The sequence below is a fragment of the Equus caballus genome, chromosome 25 (genome assembly GCF_041296265.1).
Source record: "Equus caballus isolate H_3958 breed thoroughbred chromosome 25, TB-T2T, whole genome shotgun sequence".
Classification (NCBI taxonomy): domain Eukaryota; kingdom Metazoa; phylum Chordata; class Mammalia; order Perissodactyla; family Equidae; genus Equus; species Equus caballus.
The window spans coordinates 29,436,626-29,456,657 of NC_091708.1; the positions used below are offsets into that span (position 1 = coordinate 29,436,626).

General features: G+C 45.4%; 1 protein-coding gene across 7 annotated transcripts in view; it reads right to left on the reverse strand.

Annotated features, from left to right (window-relative positions):
• Nucleotides 1-20,032, reverse strand: part of ASTN2 (astrotactin 2) — an 828,204-nt gene that overhangs the window by 337,433 nt on the left and 470,739 nt on the right. For all 7 annotated transcript variants that reach the window (XM_023628756.2, XM_023628754.2, XM_070251110.1 and 4 more), the window contains one exon: nt 10,633-10,783. In XM_023628756.2, coding sequence (XP_023484524.1) covers nt 10,633-10,783 — 151 coding nt within the window. The remainder of the gene's footprint in view (nt 1-10,632; nt 10,784-20,032) is intronic.

A 20,032-nucleotide genomic window follows, 5' to 3' on the forward strand; every position in this document is an offset into this window, starting at 1 on the left:
TGTATGGAAGAGAGAGTCCTAGGTTGCAATTTAGGACACCGGGGCTCAAGCTAAGCAGAGCTCTTGTGCTTTTGGGCCTCAATTTGCTTATCTTTGTTTTTGACATAAAGAAAAAGGTTAACGTATGGTTAGGATCAACTCAAGGAGCCAGTTGTCTTAAAAAGAAGAAAAGGAAAATGCTCTTTGAAAAGCGTGTGTAAAGACACGTAGTTCTGACATAGAAAGTTGCCCCAAAGAAGCACAACTCTGTGCTTTTTGATGCTTCCATTTAATTCTTAATTTATATTTGCATATGCATAGGGAAAATATGTATAGAAAGATAGATATATATAGAGAGACCAAATTGTGGTACAGTTGTCTCTAAAGTGAATGAGTGATAGAGAAAGAGGACATTGATTTTTTTTTCTTTATACATTTCTGCAGTGTTTGAATTTGTTTTATTTTATTTTACAACGAGCATGAGCTACTTAAAAAAAGACACTAAGGAAAAAGAAGATGGAAGACTGGATGGGGAAAGTACCTTATAAATGCAAAAATTCTCTTACTATAATTAAGATGAACACAGCTATTCCAGGTTTTCATTTCAGAGCTAAGAAAAAGCGGTCTAATTATCAGGATCCCAACAGCTATGGAGTCTGTCTACACAGGCACTCAGCATAGCCACTAAGAACTTTCCAGCCACTGCCTCTGACCCCCTCATGTCCTCAAGGAGACCACAGCCCGACTGCCTCAGTTGCCTTTCTCTGCACATTCCTCTGCAGTTGGACTCTCTCCCACACGCATCTTGCACAGGGCACCAGGCTCTACTCCCTAAAGTACTAGTTTTGTTTTATCACTCCCCTGCTCAGAGACCCTTTAGCCAAACACCCCAGCCTGCCCTTGAACTGCATCCTGAGAGAAAACCAGCCCCCTAAACAGGGAGAGTCCAGAAAACCAGAAGTGTTGCATTTTTTTTTTTTTTTAATTTTAATCCATCCCATGCCTTCACCCAAACCATGGAACACTAATGCAATTTGAAAACTGTACTTACAGATTCCTGGGAATCTATTCTAAAGAAATAACTCAAGGCACAGAAGGAGGCTTCTGCCCAAACATGCTCACGGCAACGTTGTTTATAATAGACTAAAGTTGGAAACACTCAAAATGTCCCCCAACAAGACAAAGTCAATGATGGTATATTCCCCTCCATGGAATATCAGACAATCAGTACAAATGATGCTTATGAAGACTTTGACCTGGTTAAGGATGAAGATTCTGGCATAAGGCTGCTTGGCTGACATTCCCTGATCTAGAACTCAAGAGCTTTGTGAACCTGAGTCAGTTACTTAAGTGCTCTCTGACTCAGTTTTCCCATCTGTAAGAAAAGGGATAATAATGAGACCATCTCAGAGGCTTAGGAACATAGCAGGCACTCAGACAATTTTAGCTCTCATCATCACCACCTCCGCCACCACCATCATCCCTGCATGAAACATCATCGTAATAATAGCGACCATGTTTCCTGCCTGCTTAGAGCCAGGTGCTGGCCCATTGTGTGTGCATTATCTCAGTGAGTCCTCAGAACAGCTTTGTGAGGTATTATTATCCCCATTTTACTCAACAGGAACCTGAGACTCAGAGGCCTTAAGTGATTTGTCCCAAGGTCACATGGCTAGTGAGAGACAGAGCGAGTTTTCGGCCTGGTTTCTCTGATGCCAGAAACTGTGCTCTTAAGCACTATACTGAACTCCTGAAGGTGGGGGTGATGGTCGGAGAAAATACATTCTCTCACAGGGGCACCCTTCCGAAGCCAAAAAGGTATTTGAGGCAGGTGCATGAAACACACAATTAAAATGTCATCGATCACTCCAGAGATGCTCACAAAAGGGAGGCAAAGCGATGGAGATTTTCCCCCTGTATATTTACTTTTCCAGTAACCAACGAATTAAGCCCCGCCTTCCACCCATGCTGCTTTTTCTACCCTCAGGTCCTTCCAATGTTAGAACCACTGCCCTCTGAAAACATATATCATAAGGTCATAGATTTTGGCAATTGAAATGAATCTTAGCAATTCATCGGGCCCTCCACAGGCTAGTCCCAAGCTCCCTCTCCAGGTTCCACGGTACAGTCTAAGCAAATGCTCATTGCCTTCCCTGAAGTGATTTATTCCATGCTTGCAGCCAACAGGTGGCAGAACCAGGGCTGCAGCTCCTCATCCCTGCCTCCAGCTTGGGGCTCCTTTCCCCCACGCCACTCTTCCAGGAATCAAAGGTAAAACCCATCACTCTGGAAGGGTGGAGGCTGTTTCCTGACTTGAACAGATAATAACTTCCACACAATAAAACCAGCTTACCAGAAATACCATCAGACCTAGCAAATCCTGGTCCCAAAGAAATAAAATGAGGGGAAAGAACAGAGAAGCCTTCAAATGTCACGGGAAGAATAAAATATTTAATGTCATAAAAGGGTGCATAGGTTTTATGAGAATGCCACACATTATAACCTTGGAAACTCCATACCTCACCGACCCCCATCTAGAGGGAGCAGGGCTCTACTCTACTGGAAATTCACCAAGGAAAGGTGCAAATGCACAGATCTCAAATGGGGGGCAATTCCTTCCTTTTCACCCCCCAAAGTTTGAGCCTTGTGGGCAGGCGTTGAGTCAATAAGCACAGTGCTAATTTCCTTCTTTTCTGATCATTCCCAGCCCTTCTCAATACTCATTCTCTTTCATCTTCCTCCAGATCTCTTGGATGCAGAGGAGGAAGAAGGAACTCTGGACATTGAAGGAGGGAGGGGAGAAGGACATGCCCCTCCCTTTATGCTCTGTGATTTTGGGGACATTCACTTTATCCCTGGAAAACTATCCTCAGCCTCTGGAAGTTGCCATCTGATAAGTTAAGAAAACCAGCTTTAGAGTTAGACAGGTGGCTTTGAATTTCTGCTCTGCCTTTACCTGGTTGGTTGGACTTGGGTAAGTTTCTCGTGCTTTCTGAATCTGTTTCCTTATGGACAAAATAGGAGTAATAATGGTGGCCACCTCATACGGTAGCTGTGAGGATTCAATGTGATGATGTATTTCAAGCATTCATCCCAGGATCTGGCACACAACCAGCATTCAGAAACTCTCTATGTGTATTTCAATCAGTAAAACTATTACTGCACTGAAATCATTGACAGCCTTAATTTGTTTATCAATAGCATCAACTAATTAATGCTATCAATAACAATACTGATGAAGGTACAGATAGAGAATTCTCTGTCTATGTACCTGTCTGATGAGAGGGCACTTTGATGAAGACACCATATAGAAGATGCTCCACCCTTTAAATACTGTTTGCTAACCAAGAGTCTCTGAAAGAGTTTCCATAAAGATGCTTTGCCTTCTGACTTCGCATCTTTCTAAAGATTTTTAAGAAGAAAAATGTGGCAAGCATCATTCCTTCTATTTTGGACTCTGGCCCCCATCACTGATCTGCAGGGATAGACTAAGCCTCGAGAGTCCATTTCTGGGGAGGAAGAACCACTTCCAAAGGGCCAGACCCCACTGAGGCTCAGCCCTGCTCCAATGGTCCAGGAGGGCGGGATGCCCGGTCGCCAGGCAGACAGACAGGGGTCAGGCTTCCCTGGTCAGCAGTGCCTGGGCCGTGCTCCAAAGTGATTTCTCACTCTGCTGATTCTCCCTGCATATCTTCCCCGCCCTTCTTGAGTGTTGTTTCCTTTAATTACAGTCCAATTGAGTCATTTATGGGAGACAGGATGAGGAATGGAGAGAAACAGCCTCTCTTTCCCTAACTAAACCAGAGTCCAGTTTTTGCCTCCCTCTGAGTGGTGCCAAAGAGGTACCTGACTTGTGATAAATGAAAATTTGTATCTCCATTCATCCTGACTTTTAAAAAGGCAGCCTTTTTTGTTGCCTCTCAGCATCTCAGGGCAATCAGGGGTCCGATCGTCTTTCCTGATACCTGGGAGCCCAGATGACATTTTAGGTCAAAATGGAAAAAGAAAAAGAGAGAGAAGAGGAGGTGAGAATGTGGCTGGAGATTTGTAGGGGGTGGGGCTGAGTGGGATTGGTTTGGGATTGGTCTGGAATTCAGAGGCAGGGCTGGTAACAGACACTAGACACACCTCCTAAAAAAATAGCATCACTGGCTAGGATCCAGCGAGCATGCAGATCCCTCAGTCCCAACTTTCTACTTCCCTACTTCCCACCCTCCTCCGTCTATGCTTCTCCACATATGCCTGTTTCCCACCAGACAGTTCCATTTTTCTCAAGTGTAAAGCGGAGATCATCATACAACCTAGCCCACAGCATGACTGTGAGAATTAAATTGGTTAAAATAAGCAAAGCACTTAGAATCATGCCCACCACACAGTCACTGTGTGGATGGCTGCTCTTCTATTATGAGCTTTTTTCTTTCTTAAAATGGTCATAATAATACCCATCTAGGGGGATACTATAAGCATTAACTGCCATGCACCAGCACACAGTAGGTGATTTGTGAGTGTCAGGTCTCTCCAAGCACCACCTCCCTTCTCTCCAGTACTCACATCAGCCCTGTTAGATATTCTCGTGTAAAGATACAAAGTGACTTGTTTAAGGTCACACTGCAGCCCCCCTGACGCCCAACTTGTCTTCTGAACTAGCCTATAAAAACAAAGTGGGGTTCTTGTTTCAGATCTCCTGTTCCACTCACAGTGCTGGCTACAGGAGTGATGCTAAATACGTATTTGGACTGCCACAGTGGCAGAGCTGATGCCACAAGGTCATTATTGCAGGAAGATGCAACTGGGAGGAAGGAGTTGGGAATCAAATCTTGATTCTATCACTGCTTCCCTACATGAACTTGAGCGATTCCTGCACATTTCTAGGCCTTTATTTTTCTGTCTGTATAATGGGAGAGGTGCTGGCCTGGTTAGAAGATTTCCAGGGTCCCTTCCTGCCCTGCTAGCCTTGGTCTGCAAGTTCAGGTTGTAGGTAAATGGGTAAAGTGGCCACACATTCTTTGCTGCTCCTCTCAGTGACAGGTGAAGTTCCCTCCCCTTGAATCTGCACTGACCTTAATGACCTGCTTGACACACAGAATGTGATAGAAATGATGTTTGGGACTTCTGAGCCTAGATGCTAAGGAGCCTGTGGCTTCTTGCCTATGCTCTTGGAATGTTTGATCTTGGGATGTTCCCTTTGTAAATCCAGCCTTCATGGTCTGAAAAGCCCAAGCTAAATGGAGAGGCCATGGTCAAATGCCCTAGTTGACAGTCCCAGCTGAGGTCCAACATAGCCAGGATCAACTGCCAGCTATTCCAACCCCAGCACCAGATAGGTAAGTGAAGGGGTCCTATTGAAAGTGAATCTTCCAGGACCAGAAACCTCACCTCTCATGGATCAGAGACAAATCACCCAGTGAGCCCTTCCCATATTCCTGACCCGCAAAATTAGGAGCAAAACAAAACAGTTGTTCCAAGCTCCTGAGTTGTGGGCAGTTTGTTATGCAATATTAGGTCATTTCAAAAATAAAGGTGAATTGACATTTCAAAAGGGACTGAGAGGAAGGATTTTGATCATAGATTGTCTAGGGTTGAGTCCATCAAAGGACCCCTTCCCGTGCTGGGAAACCCAGGATGACACAAAGGACCAGCAGGAGGGAAATGCTTCAGGGGGCAGCAGTGACTCAGAGATGGCGGAAGTGTCCTCCATACAATATCATGATTAAGTGCCTACAGATTTCTTTGGTTTTGTCCTCTATCTTGATTAAAATGTTGCAATGTTTATGCTGCCACACAGAATAAATGGAGCCATAGCTTACTTTTCAAACTGTGCCTTGCTGACATAATTATGTTCACCAGATTTATACCATTTCTAATAGATAACAATTATTTTACTCTCCAGCACAGTGAAGGGGAACCTGAGGCTCCTTCTCTCTTCTGATGCTTCGTTCATTGTTACTTCCTCCAGCCCTGGTCATGAGGTGAGGGTTTCCTTGGAAATAATTAAAAATCAAAATTACAGGATAATTCTTGCCACAGCATCTCCTGGATCACCCGCCCTCTCCATATTATTGTTCACCTTGTATTAGTTTTCCATTCCGTTGTAACAAATGACCACGACCTTGGTGGGTTAAGACAACATGAATTTATTGTCTTATAATTCTACGGGTTAGAAGTCCAACAAAGGTCCCACTGGGCTTAATTCAAGGTGCCCGCAGGGCTGCCTTCTTTTTTGCAGGCTCCATGGGTGAATCCATTCCCCTGCCCTTTCCAACTTCTAGAGATTTTCCTTAGCTTGACACCCCCTTCCTCCATCTTCAAAGCTGGCACTGCTGCCTCACTCTGAATTCCTCTGCTTCCTCCCTCTTGCAGCCTTAAGGACTCTGATTTCATTGGGCTGACTCAGATAATTCAGGATAATCACTCTCTTTAAAAGTCAGTTTATTAGCAACCTTAATTCCATATGTGAATTTAATTCTCCTGTTGTCATCCTTGGGTGGGGGTGAGGCACTATTCTGCCTACGACACACCCTATACTGTCCCCACTATAGGCAACCACATTCCTGAGGACTATATTATCCCAGGAGAAGATTACCAGAGCAGAACCAGAAAACCAAGCAAAATGAAGTCAAAATTTTACTTTGGGTTTCAGAAGTTGAGGTCTGGATAGAAGGTAAAAATAATACTAATGATAATAATAATAATAATAATAATAAACAGTGGAAGAATCTGTGATCTGTTAGAAAATTAACCTCCCTCCAACCCACAAGGAAGTAAAGATCATTTGAGCTCCGGAAAAGAGGGATGTTGGAAATGTAACAAGATGGCCTTGCCAATGCTAAGGAAAGTCCTCAAAAGAGATCCTGTGCTCTTTTCCCACCAGGTTAATTGCATGGTGTGGTTGAAAAGGATGAGGGGCTACAGAAGATCCGGTGGGCTTGAGGGATCTGAAGGCAAAGAGGGTCTCTGCTTCACTTTCCAGATAGCGTCTGGTGGACGGCAAGCATGGCCAAGTGCTCCTTCTTGGCAAGGAAGCAAAAGCATTCATGATATGTCTAGATCAAGAGGGTGTGAGCCAGCCCCCCTCAGATCCTCATGGCCTCAGGGTGGTATAAAAGAGCTGTTGGACATTCCTCATGCCCTGAGTGGGGTGGGAAAGCTACCCAATGGATAGAACCAGCTGGCCTCAAATGACCCTGTGGTAAGGATAAATGGTGCAAGACAGATGCCAAGATAGACAACACACTTGTAAATCAGGTGGGAAGAGAGAGGTCCTGGTATATACCAGATAGGAAAGAGAGTGATGAACAAGGGCTGGATGAGAAAGCAGTTACCAGAATTAAGAGGTGATGGTTCAACACCAAACATCCCTTTACCCCCATGCCTTAGGAGTCCATCAGCCCCCTTGAACTTAGATGTCAGAGGTGGGAGGCAGAAAACCTAAACTGACTAGAATGAAGTTTCCACTACCAATGGATGGAGTAGAACAGAAATGAAATTCAGTTACAGAAACATTATAGAAAATTAGATATGCTGTGCCCCTGAATTTGTGTGGCCCGAAATATCATATTTGGTATATAAAAACATCAGTAGTTGTGGTCTCATCATCCTACACATAAATGGCACTTTGTAAATCCCAAATTCATTGCCAGTTACATTCTTTGAGTTTTCAGCAAACCTGAATTCAAGAGCTGTTGCTCCCTTTTGAAAGATCAAGGAACTGAGGCTAATGAGGTCAACATAGATCCTGAAGGTCGCCAATGACCAAGTCAGGGCTTAAGCCAAATTTTCTCAGACCAGCCTTCTTGCCAAGGTTCTTTGCTGCCATATCCTTTCAGCTCCAGAAACCCAAAGCGGCCCTGGCACAAGAATAATATTGAAGACATGGTCTTAGGCCTCCATTCTGCCACCTGGTGGTGGAACCGTGGAAAGTCACTCTGCTTCCTAAGCCTTGTTTCCACGTAGGAAGGGAGCCTACCGCCCAGGATTACTGTGAGGATGAAGTATTGGACTTAGGTATACTTTGAGAACTCCAAAATGTTCTAAAAATATAAGGTACTATTATTTTTTGCCATATGGAGCTTTTTAGATGAAGGGCTGTAAGAAAAAGTTTCTCTTTGCAGGCATGACAGAGGGTCTATAGAGACGTGAGAGGGATTTTAAATTCCAGCGTAAAAGTGAGTATTTCCCTGTCTATTCTGAAAGAACAGAGAACAGTTTGCCTTACATCCATCGAGCCCTGAAGTTGAAGCTTTAACATGAGATCTTTAATCTAGAGAGAAAGGTGTCTGACAACCTCATCACACTGTTGAATTTTCTCTTAACCTCCAGGGAACGAATGTTCTTTCTCTCTTTTTGTTTTTCCAGTTTACATTAACAAGAAGGAAAGAGACACACACTCACACATCTCTGCATTCTGAGGCTTCATTCTTCTGGGACATCAATCCTCAAGGAGAAGGAGCTTAATTAGTTCAGGAAAGAGAACTGATGGGGAAAAGAGGAAGAGGTAGATAGCTTAATCTTTTCAGAAATGTCAGCCTCATGTTTTGGAGACAACACGGATAATTTGAGACCTCCTCTTGAGTTGTTTGTCCACTGACAGCTCTAAGACTGGAGCAAAGCATCCTCTCCCTCACTGGGCCTCACTTTTCCAATAGGCAAAATGAAAGGTTGGGTTGTAATGCTCTGAAGTAGACAGCAGCTGATGCACACTGACCTAGCATCCACAACCCAACCTAAGACTCTACGCCTCCCCCAATTCACTACCACATATTTTCGGTGCAGCTGTCACTTGGCCCAAGTCCCTGGTATGACTGGTTCTGGGACGAGCCCAGTCCCTCCCCCGACCACAGTGATTGGGACATGGATGAGCATGAGAACCAAGTTGGCGCAATGAAATGGAATCCTCTGACTTTAGTTGGAGGGACTAGGAGAGAGATGTTCTTGTCCTGCAGGACTCACTGAGTGCAGAAGATGTAGCTGGCCCGAGAATGGCATGGTACTGAGGAGTGCAGAGCTAAGAGAAAGACAGGGATCCCAATGACATTATCTGAGCCCCTCAATCCTGTTGTGCCTAGACTTCCATTTGAGCCAATGTATTTTCTCTTTTGGCCTAACTAGTTTGAACTGAGCTTCCGTCACTTATAATCCTAAGAATTCTAACCAATAAAATCTCCAATTGCCCATCCACCTCTGAAGATCTGTTGATCTTTGAGTCTAAAATACAGTTTCATTGCATCATCTCATTCTCTAGAAGCTTCTTCTTTGTATTAGTCTTCTGGCCATTGTCTATTTCCCCACCTGTTGTGTAGGTGCATCAAGAGCCAACTGTATTCTAATTCTCTTGGTCTCTTCCAGAGAGCCTAGTCCAGAGTAAGGATTTCCATCCCTGGCCCCATCTCTCCCTTCCAGCCCTTCTTTCTTTCTTTCTTCCTTATTTACTGAGATGGGTACTGTGGGGATAGTAAGCTAAATCAACAGATTCCATGGGTTCTCTCTCAGCTTATTGGGTGAAGTAAGCTTGAAAAAAGCCAGGCTGTGTGATAAATTATCACAGGTGATACAACAGAGGTAGGTACAGAAAAGAGTAAGGATCCTTATAAAGCACTCATTTCTTCAAGGCGGGGTGGGAGAGGAAGGGCTTCATAAACAAAATGAATCTGGAAAGAGGTCCACTTGTTCGCTACATGGGCTGGAGGAACAATTCACTCTAGGCAACAAAACGGCACAAGCAAACTATCTAAGGCATTAAACAGGCAAGGATGTTCAGGGAACTACATCTATCTGTTCAGCTCTAGTGTAGAATGAAGTAAAGTGATGGAGAAGTTAGAAAGGAGCCAACTCAAGGAGGGCACTTAGTGCCATACTGAGGAGTTTAGCCTTTAGGGCAATGTTCCCCAAGTATCCAAGATGCCTTCCCCACTCCCCCCATATATACACACTCGTTAAATTGTTACAAACTCAGGTTGCTGGGACCTAAGCCCCTCTGTAGAATCAAAATTTCTGGTGTGGAACCCCGGAACCTGCATTTTAAACAAGCACCCTAGGTCCATTCCTATCAAACACCTCACTCAGATTGCGACCCTCTTCTACAGGCAACAAAGATCCTCATGTATCTCCTTCTATGTCCATATCCCACATTAGGTGCTAAAGCTCCTTGTAAATAAGACCACCTTTCCCTCCATGCCTTTGCCTTGGACATCCCTTCTCTTTTCCTAATGTGAGTTGACCCATCTGTGGAAGCCAGTTCCAACACCAACTTCTCCAGGAAGCCTCTACAAACTTGAGGTTTCGGCTGGAACTTTCTCTTCTGGACACTTCATTGACATGCCCCCCATTGTGTGCACAGAGATAAGACATGCCCTACCGCACTCCCAAATGGATTGCAAGCACCCTGAGGCCAGGAGCTCTCGAGAACCCACTGTAGTCGGGTACTAAAGTTCTAATATCTCGTTTCATTCTTCCAACAATTCCATGAGGTAGGTTTAATTATTCCACTTAACAGATGAGGAAACCAAGGCAGCCTGGTTGTGCCGAAGGCCACAGCAGTAAGAGCTATCAGTAGTGTAGTCCTCCTTGACCATCTCCCCCTCACAGGGAGGGGCCTCCAGCAAGTAGCCTTGGCCCTTGGTCCAGTGCCATGCTGCAGAGTCAATGGGCACTTACCACACATCCTGAGGAGTCCACCTGGCGGTCAGACACGCACTTGAAGTTTCGAGTGCAGCCACCGTTGTTCCGAGAGCAGTCACGAACCGGCCCAAAGGAGGACAGCAGGTCATTGATGGTTTCAAAATAAGTAGACAGCATCGCTTCTTCCCTTGGAGAAAAAGGGGATGATTAAACCCCAGAGACATCTGCACCATTAGGTTAAAAAAATTTTAATGTGAATACATTACATTTGAGACCATCATTTATTACATTTGCAATCAATAAAATAATATAAATACATATTTAAAGAGAAAATAAGAAGCAAAGAAAAACAAAAAGAAAAAACCCAATAGGCATATCGTCATATGACATAGTATTTGTCTAGTTATGAAGAAGAAGAATGTACTTGGAACTTTGTACCCTCTATTTCTTTAATCCTCATAGTTTTAGAAGGTAGGTATGAGATTTCCATTTTACCAAAATGTAAACTGTGGCTCAAAAGGGTGAAGTGTCTTGCTGTCGGCCACCCAGATTGTAAAGTGGCAGAACGGAAGTTTGTGCCAAGCTCCACCTGAGTCCAAAGAGAAGGCTCTTCCCACTACACAACTCTTAACTTGCATCATACACATTTCCACAGATTCCAGAGTTCCCCATAGCAAATCTGCAAAATGGGCACATTCCTGTGACTCCAACTTTATGGATATAAATTGAAACTATGAAAAGTGTGAGACTTACTCTAAATCATACAGCCTATAAACAGCAGAGCCAGACATCAAACAGGACTGTCTGAGCCTAGCTCCCTAGAACTTCATTTTGCAGACCATTGCATACAAGACACACCATCAAGACTGGTAGCAATAGCTGTTAAAAAGATCATGGGATTCTAGGTAAATGCACAATTCCTCCCAAATGAGGGTCCCAAGAGATGAGACCGGACAAGATGCCACAATCTATTGATGTGCCAAAATTTTATAAGATGAGAGATACACACGGAAGTTTCTGGATGCTGTTTTTTGGAGAAAGGGCCCCCAATAAGGAATCCTAGCATTAGAGTATCTGTGATGCCCACGGTTGCAGGAGATATTAAAAGGGCACCACAGGCAGTGAGAAGAGGGACCATATTCTTTCATGATATCTAACTCATGGAATCCAGAACTGTGAAAGAAGGGAGGCACATGCGTATGCACATGTAGCAAGAAGAGGCCAATAAGCACTACTGGTGACATCTCTGGACCCTCCTTCATCTCTTCTCCTAATCTTTCCCTCCCAGACCTGGAACTCCAGATTTGGGTCTCCTAGCTTATTCCCTGTCTCCAGTCTTATCCCCTTCCGTCCCGTCTTTCACATCGACTACCAGTGAACTTGGTAAATCCCAGCTCTAATTAGATACCCCATTGATCAACAGCTCTCCATTACTTATACAAGAAAATCTAAATTAGTTTTCTTGGCATTCAAGGCTCTTCATAATCTGGTTCCTTCCGACCTGTCCAGCTACTTTTACCCTGTTTCATATTCTCTATCTGCTAGCCACAGGTCTCTTCTCACTCCCTAAATACACAATCTTAGATCAGGCTCCCTGAAAACAGCCTCTGAAGTGGAAAGTTGCAGACAGAGGGGTTATTGAAGAGCCCTCTTAGGATACACTTGTAGGAAGTGAGCAAGGCAGGACTGGGCAAAAGGAGAGGCTGACCTGTAATGCAGTCGATCCCATGTGGATCTGAAACCTCATCGGTCCTGAGGGGAGCTCTGGAGCTGGGATGGCCGTTTAGGGACGTCCTGAATGGAGGCAAGGGATCCAGGCTTCTGCATCACCACATCAGCCAGTCATTGGCCAAGGGCTGTCACTTGGAAGGGAGTATCCTTGGGTGAGGCAGCTCCCTGTGACTACAGGTCATGCCTGTGAGGGATGCAGCTGTGACCCACCAGCCACTGTCTGGGGGATGAGTGGGTCAGCCCTGAAGAGGGGATCTGGGTGCAGTATATACCTTCACTTCTCCAAATCCTTAATCATTGCTCTTGCTTCTGTGTGGGATGCACATCTCTAACTTTTCTGCCTGAGAAAATCCTAAAAACCCTTCAAAACTGTTCAAATTCATTCATTCATTCAGTGCACTGCTTATTGAGACCTTACAATGTACCTGGCAGTATTCTAGGTACTGGGGATGCAACAGTGACACTGGACAAAGTCCTCACCTCCACAGAGCTTACTGTGACCTCCTCTGTGAAACTTTACTTACTTCCCCCAACCAGAATTAATTCCTTCTCCCTCTGAGTGAATTGTTTAAATCTATTATCTTATTGATCTAAACTATCAGCTCTGTGGTTTCCCAGAGAGACGGTAAACTTTTTGAGTAAGGGGCTCAAGATTTATTCATCCCTCTTTAGCCCCCAGCACAAGGCCTGGAAAAAACTTGAGCTAAGTAAATGTTTTGCAAATGAAGCAAACACCAGAAGGCATGGATGCAGCATCCACCAAAAAGTAGTTTTACCAAGAGTCTCTCCAACAGGACACTCCCTTGCCCACCCCCAACCATGTGTTTCCATTCCAAATCCTCATGCTCAGAACAAAGGAGACGATGCAAGGAAAGCTGCCAGACTATCCTTCACTTCCTAACTTGTGTAGAGTGAGGTCAGAGTGACAGGTAGATAGAGGAAGAGAATGAACAGTTCCTGAGACTTGCCACTTTTGAATCATGGAAAGGGTTTAAGATCCTGGGAGGACCTTAAGGGTATTAAAATATTAATATCTTTAGAGGGAGAAGAAGAAGTGGGCAGTGAGAGGAAGAGATAAAGACAGAGGGAGAGACAATCTGAGAAAGCGTGAGAATAAGAAGAGAGATAAACATGTAGAGAAACTACTAGAAAGAAAGAAGAGAAACTGAGAGGCAGAAACACAGTCATCCAGAAGAAAATGGATGGATGGATGGAAGGATAGATACCTAGACAGATGATAGGGAGCTGATAGAGAGAGAGAGAGAGAGAGAGAGACAAACAGATAGACAGATATGAATGGATAGACAGAAAGTTAGAAAGACAGAGAGAGACACAGAAAGAGAGAGACCCAGAAGAGTGTCATATAGAGAGAATAAGAGGGAGACAGACAAAATGTGTGCAAAGAGAGATAAAAATGAAGAGCTAGATTAGGAGAAGGACAGAGAGGTAAAAAGAGGAGTGAGAAACACAGAGATTCAACAAGGAGAAAACACCAAGGTGCACACGACAAATATTCAGTGTATGAAGGAGAAGAAGAGAGGGAGAGGAGGAGAGAAGGCGGAGAGGGGAGGGAAAGGGAAGGAGACAGACTCCGAAAGACAGCAATGAGAGTGAAGAGAAAGACACTGCATGGGTGGAAAGGAACACACAGGGAGACATGGAGAGCAGAGACAGAACAACAGAGAGAAACAAAGAAAGAGAAGAGCAAAACAAGCAAAAACTGTCACCTTCCCAAGGAACCTAGAGACAGCTCAAGCTAGACAAATAAGGCAGCTGTTAGCTTTTAAAAGGATGTATCCTGCATAAACATCAGTTCCATGAGGGGAACTGATTATTTAAAACACAAAGACCTGACACCGGGGCTGTTACTGAGTTTAGAGAGTGATGGTGTCACGTTGGGAATATGAAGAATGTGGGCGCAAGTGAGAGAAGGAGCTCAAGGCAGACGCTGACACTTTCTTAACTCAGGACTCAATTCTTCATCTCAGGTGCTGAGTCCAGAGTCTGGGGTCTTTTGGAGCTTAGAGCTGCCCCAGGAGCAGGGGGCAAATGGACAAGGGAATAGCACTGCGGGTGGAGGTGGGCTGGAGTGACAGGTGCTGCACAGGGCAATCAGGAGATCTGGGTGAGGGTGCCAGCTTTGCCAGAAATCCCCATCATCACCAACATCCTCTTCATCACCTGTGATTTCCTGAGCACCTGCTACGTGCCAAGATCCGTGCTGGGTTCCTTTGCTGAGCTCTCTCCTTTGAGTTCCACCACAAGACGTACACCTTTTCACTCCCATTGTGCAGCTGGAGAAACTGGGTCTTGGGGAAGATATGTCACTTGTCCTACTTCCCATGGGTACGAAACACCAAGGCCAAGATGTGCATGTGAGTCCAAGTGATGTCAGGTCCTGAGTCTCCTCCACGCCACAGTTAAGCTTGCCCAGTTTGCTCTATGCCCTTGGGCAAGTCAGAGCTCTCATTACAGTAAAGTGGGTAGAAGTCTGTAGCCAGTGCCTCTGTGTCTTAGGGGAGGAAGAACTGGAAGGGCAGAGCCTGCACAGCCTTTGTCAACCAGCCAGCGCTGTCTCCTAGGCTGTGCACCTGCCACAGCAGCCTCAATCCACATTGGAACCAAAGGGGGAAACAGTGTATTTGTTTCCTAGAGCTGTCATAACAAGTACACAAACTAGGTGACTCAAAACAGCAGAAGTCTACTCTGTCAGCATTCTGGAGAGTGGAAGTCCAAAACCAACCTGTCAGCAGGGCCCTTCTCCCTCTCTAGGTTCTAAGGGGAGAATCCTTCCTTGCCTCTTCATAGCTCCCCATGGCTCTTGGCAACCCTTGGCATTCCTTGACTTATGGCTGCATCACTCCAATCTCTGCCTTTATCATCACATAGCCTTCCTCCTTGTGTCTGTCATTTCCTCGTGTTATAAGGATATCACCCATTGGATTTAGGACCCACCCTAATCATTATGACTTTATCTTGCTTATACCTGCGAAGACTTTATTTGTAAATAAAGTCACATTCTGAGGTTCTGCATGGATGTGAACTTGTGGGGGACCCTACTCAATCCACTACTTATGGCTCGGAGGGAAGTCCTCAAGCTCACACAGTAGGGCAGAGCCAGGACTGGAACACCCTGGTCCTTGGCTCTTACTCCAGTGCTCTTAACCCCACATCAGCTCTTCCAGCTCCAGACTCTGCATGTTACAGTGTGATATTTACAAGGCCTTCAAAGTCTTAGAAAAAAGACCACATTGAAGCCACTTTCACATGATCTGCACCTTCACCTGAGAGGAGAAAAAGCCAACCTGCCAGGCATTGTGCAGAGGGCATTTCACATACATTCTCTCAACCACCCTACAGAACAGGGGTCGGCAAACTTCTCTATACAGGAATCCATGGTAAATATCTTAGGCTTTGCAAGCCCTAGTCCCTGGCCAACTACTCAACTCTGCTGTTGTAGGGCACAAGCAGCCATAGACAATATGCAACATGCAAATGAATAACCATGGCTGTGTTTCAATAAAACTGTATTTACCAAAGGACACATCAGGCTGGATGGCTATCTCCCATTTTACAAGGGAAAACCTGCAGGTCAGTGTGGGTGGTAGGATTTGAACTCAGGTATGCCCAACTCAAGAACCCATACTTCTCCTACATGTAGTTTCTCCCAAACCTCGATCTTTTCATCTGTAAAATGGGAACAGCATCTGTCTGGCTCCCAACCATGTAGGATTATTGAGAGAATGCAATGACATGACACATAGAAACATGTTTTCCAAACTCTAAAACCCAATGCAAATCTATTCGGCATTCATTCATTCATTCAACAAATATCTGAGCACCTACTGCATGCCAGGTACTGAGCTGATTATCATTACGGCTCTCTTTTGGCCTCTCTATGCCTCTGTTTCTTCACCTTTTAACTCCAGACACAGTCCAAGATGTTTCAAAGCGTCTCTTTGGCACTGACATCCTAAATCCAATAATACTGGTTTCAAAACTGCATCAGCCAGACCCTACCCGGCTGGGTGAGGCTGCCATCCCCTCACTACCTGATTGCTCAAGTGTAAACGCATCACCAGGGGCCCATCGGCCAAGTCCGCTGAGCCCCATGCACAGTGAGCATTAGGCAGGGCGGCTGGGAACAGATGTTGACACGGGCCCGCTGTTAATAAATACCAGGAAAGGTCTGTGTCACTCAGTGAGAGGTGTGAATGGATGACTCAGGGCCCAGACAGTGACAAGCCCCCTACGGGTGGAGACTAATCATTTTCTGATAACAACAGGCAGCCTCGTCTCCTGAGCTCCCGGGAAGAGAGGAACCTAGGACAGCCACTTGACAGCAATCTAGCTGCCCACCCGCCCCACCCGCCATGGGGTTTAGCGAGCCTTCTCGGCCCCCAGAGCATGAGCAGCAGTGTAGGAGAGTGGATACAAGGGAGGTTTGTCTCCTGGCTTCACTCACGGTGAGACCTTGGGCAAGTTCCCTTAAACTCTGAGCCTCGACTTTCTCATCTGAAAAATGGGGCTATTAATATTTAGCTGGAGAGTTTGCCTGAGAAATAAAGTAGATAACAGATGTAAAATGTCCTGCACATAGAAAGTGCCCAACAACTGATAGTAATTAGTACCATCTGAGTGTCCCTTGAATTTGCAAGAACTGTAAACTCAGAATGTACGGAGCTCACTGCAGGAGAAGGGAAGGAGGAGCTGGGACCCCTATTGTCCACTGACTCATTTAAGTTTCTCCATTGATGGCTAGTTTGTTCGGGGCCCTGGGCTGCTTCCTGAGGGACATAGGAATACATGTGACATAGCATGTGCTAGGGAGAGAGAAAAAAACAACAATAAAAATTAACCTAGCAACATAACTGGGGCTATAAGACCATAAAGAAGAGGCCCCCAACCCAAACTTTGGAAGTAAGGGGTCAGACAAGGCTTTTGGGAGGAGGCAATATTGAATCTGAGGCATAAAGGATGAGCAGGAATTAGCCAAATGCAAGAGAGTGGTGTGAGATAAGTGTACTCTGGCAGAGGGAACAGAATATGTTAAGGCCTGGAGGTAGGAGAAGCTATACTCCAATCGGGGGGACTTCAAGCAATGCGAGAAAGCTGGCGTGTTGAGAAGGAGGTGGAGGTGGCAAAAGATGCAGCAGCAGAGGCTGTTGGGAGCCAGGTTAGACCAAGCCTGTGCACCAGGCCTTGGCAATTCTGAATTTTCCCTTGAGAGCTGCAGGCACCACCAGTGAGTTCTAAAAGCAGATCCTGCTTTTATTTAGACTAATAACATAAAGTAGTATTTTATAAAAATGATTATGGCAATAACAATAACAACAACAACAACAATGGTTAATACTTACAGAGCATTCAGGATATGCCACAGAATGTTTCAAGCACTGCATGTGTCAACCTACTTAATCCTCATAAAAACACAATGATGTAAATGCTATGATCATTCCCATTTTATAGAAGAAGAAACTGAGGTACCATTTTGAGGATTAGGCTGTTTTGAGACCAGCTGAAGGTAATGTAGGTAGAGTGTTAGGCCAGTGGCTGGCACATGGCAACTGCTTTATAAAGATGAGTTAGAAAAAGGTTTCTGGGCGGGGGAGCTGGCACAAGCCACAGGGAGGCAGATTTGGGCTTTTCTAAAGTCACAGCTATTGAGCAATGGCCCGTTCTCTCCCAGGGTCCTGCTGCCGCTGGCCACCGCAGGAATGCAAACTGAGGAGGGATGGCCATGAGCTGGGGTGGCTGTGGAGGACAGCCAAGCTTCCAGGAGAGAGCTGTACAATATCATGGTGACAGGAACAACAACAATGGCTAATATCCACTGAGAACTTCCGACATGGGAACTTTGATTGCCATAGCCCTATGGGATGGTGCTGTTCTTACTGCCATTTTGTTGATTTAAAAAATGCACACACTCACACACAGGACCTGGCACTTACAGGGGTGAGGGGGCTTCCCCTGTGTCACACAGTAAGTCAGAGCACAGAGCAGGGGGTTGTGTCTGGCTCCAATCCCAATTTTTTCCTGTCTGTCTTCCTCCTTAAGATCCCTTCCCACCCAGAGATTCTGGGACTGCTGTTCCAGCTGACACTTGTCATTCCCCTGCCTCCAGCAATTACAGTTTGCACTAATTTAGGTCAAGAATATATATTGCTGTGCTGAGTGGGCTCACAGCTTCCTGCGGGTGTCTATGCCTTTGAGGAGCTTGTAAGCTTCCTGCACAATGAGATCCTTCCCCTGCCACTTCCCCCAGCCCGCTGGGCCTGAGGCAGCTGTTCACTGAATGAGCACAGGCAGGGAGGGAAGAGGATGAGGGACCAACGAGGCCCAGCAGCTGTGTGGTCTTGGGGACAAAGAGAAAATGATTGTGAGTGTCCATTGCCCGTCTGTGAAATGGGAACAATAGTACTCAACACACAGGGTCGTGGTTAGGACGTAATGTGATAAAAGATCCCAAAACACCTCATCGTCACCAGGCTCAAACTGGGCGCTCAAGAAGGGGTGCCGTGTTTTGGAAATACCTTTATTCATTTCACAGATATTTGCCCAGCACTCACCATGGGGACTGGAGGATAGGTATATGGAAAAGAGCAAAATGGATGACGCCTTGGTTCTCCCGGAACTTAGAGTCCAGTTAATAGAAGAGGGTCACCCAGCAAGTCCCTGTCTCTATATCTATGCCTATGTCTATATCTATATCTACATGTACATATCCATGTCTATACCTATACCTATGTCTATATCTATATCTACATCTATATCTCTGTGTCTATATCTCTATCCGTATGTATACCTATGTCTATATCTCAATCTATGTCTATATATCCATATCTATAACTATGTCTATATCTATATCTGTATCTATATCTATGTATACACCTCTATGTCTATATCTATCTATATCTATATCTGTACCTATAGTTATAAACTATGATAGATGCTTAAAAAAACACAGGGGACTGAGAGCATATGGCAGAGGGGCCAATCTAATCTAGGGAGTAGGGGTGAAAGTTGGGCCTGGAGAAGTTCTGTCACACCAGGGTCCTCCCCAGGAGTGTTGGGATAATGCGTGTCCCCTCAGCGCCACCCCACATGCACAATGACTGTGGTGTCCGTCTGATCTCCGAGGCCATCCTTCCTCTGGACTTATTCTGACTGCTCAGTGATAGAATTCTCCTCCGTGCCCACTCCCCTTTCTCCTGCCCCTTGCAAATCCCATCATTATATTAAAAAGGAAACAAAAAAAGGTTCAGTGACAAATGCTAAGTCTTAAGGATTATTTATTCATGAAAGTCCCACATGGAGTTATTGAGAGCTCCTCACAGCTCTTATCTCGGGGAGAAGCTCATTAAGATGGGCTCCAGAGGTGGGAGGGCACTGGGTTCTCCGGAGCAGTTGCTCAGAAAGCCCGGCTGGGAGTGCTCCTTGCTGCCAGGGAGAGTGGGGCACCCTGGTAATCTAGGGTGGCAGAGGGGGGTCACCTGGAGCCAGGAGAGCCCACTGTTAGAGAGTAAGTGGGGCTGTGTCCTCTAGCAGGAAGGGCACTGGCCTGGCAGCTCCATGCATGGAATCTGGGTCCAGCTTTGCCTCCCTCTGCTGTGTGTCCCTGGGTGACCCTCTACCCTCTCGGGACCTCAGGCCTCATTTATACAGATAGGATGATCCGTAGGGTCGTTCTGGCTCAGATTTCTAA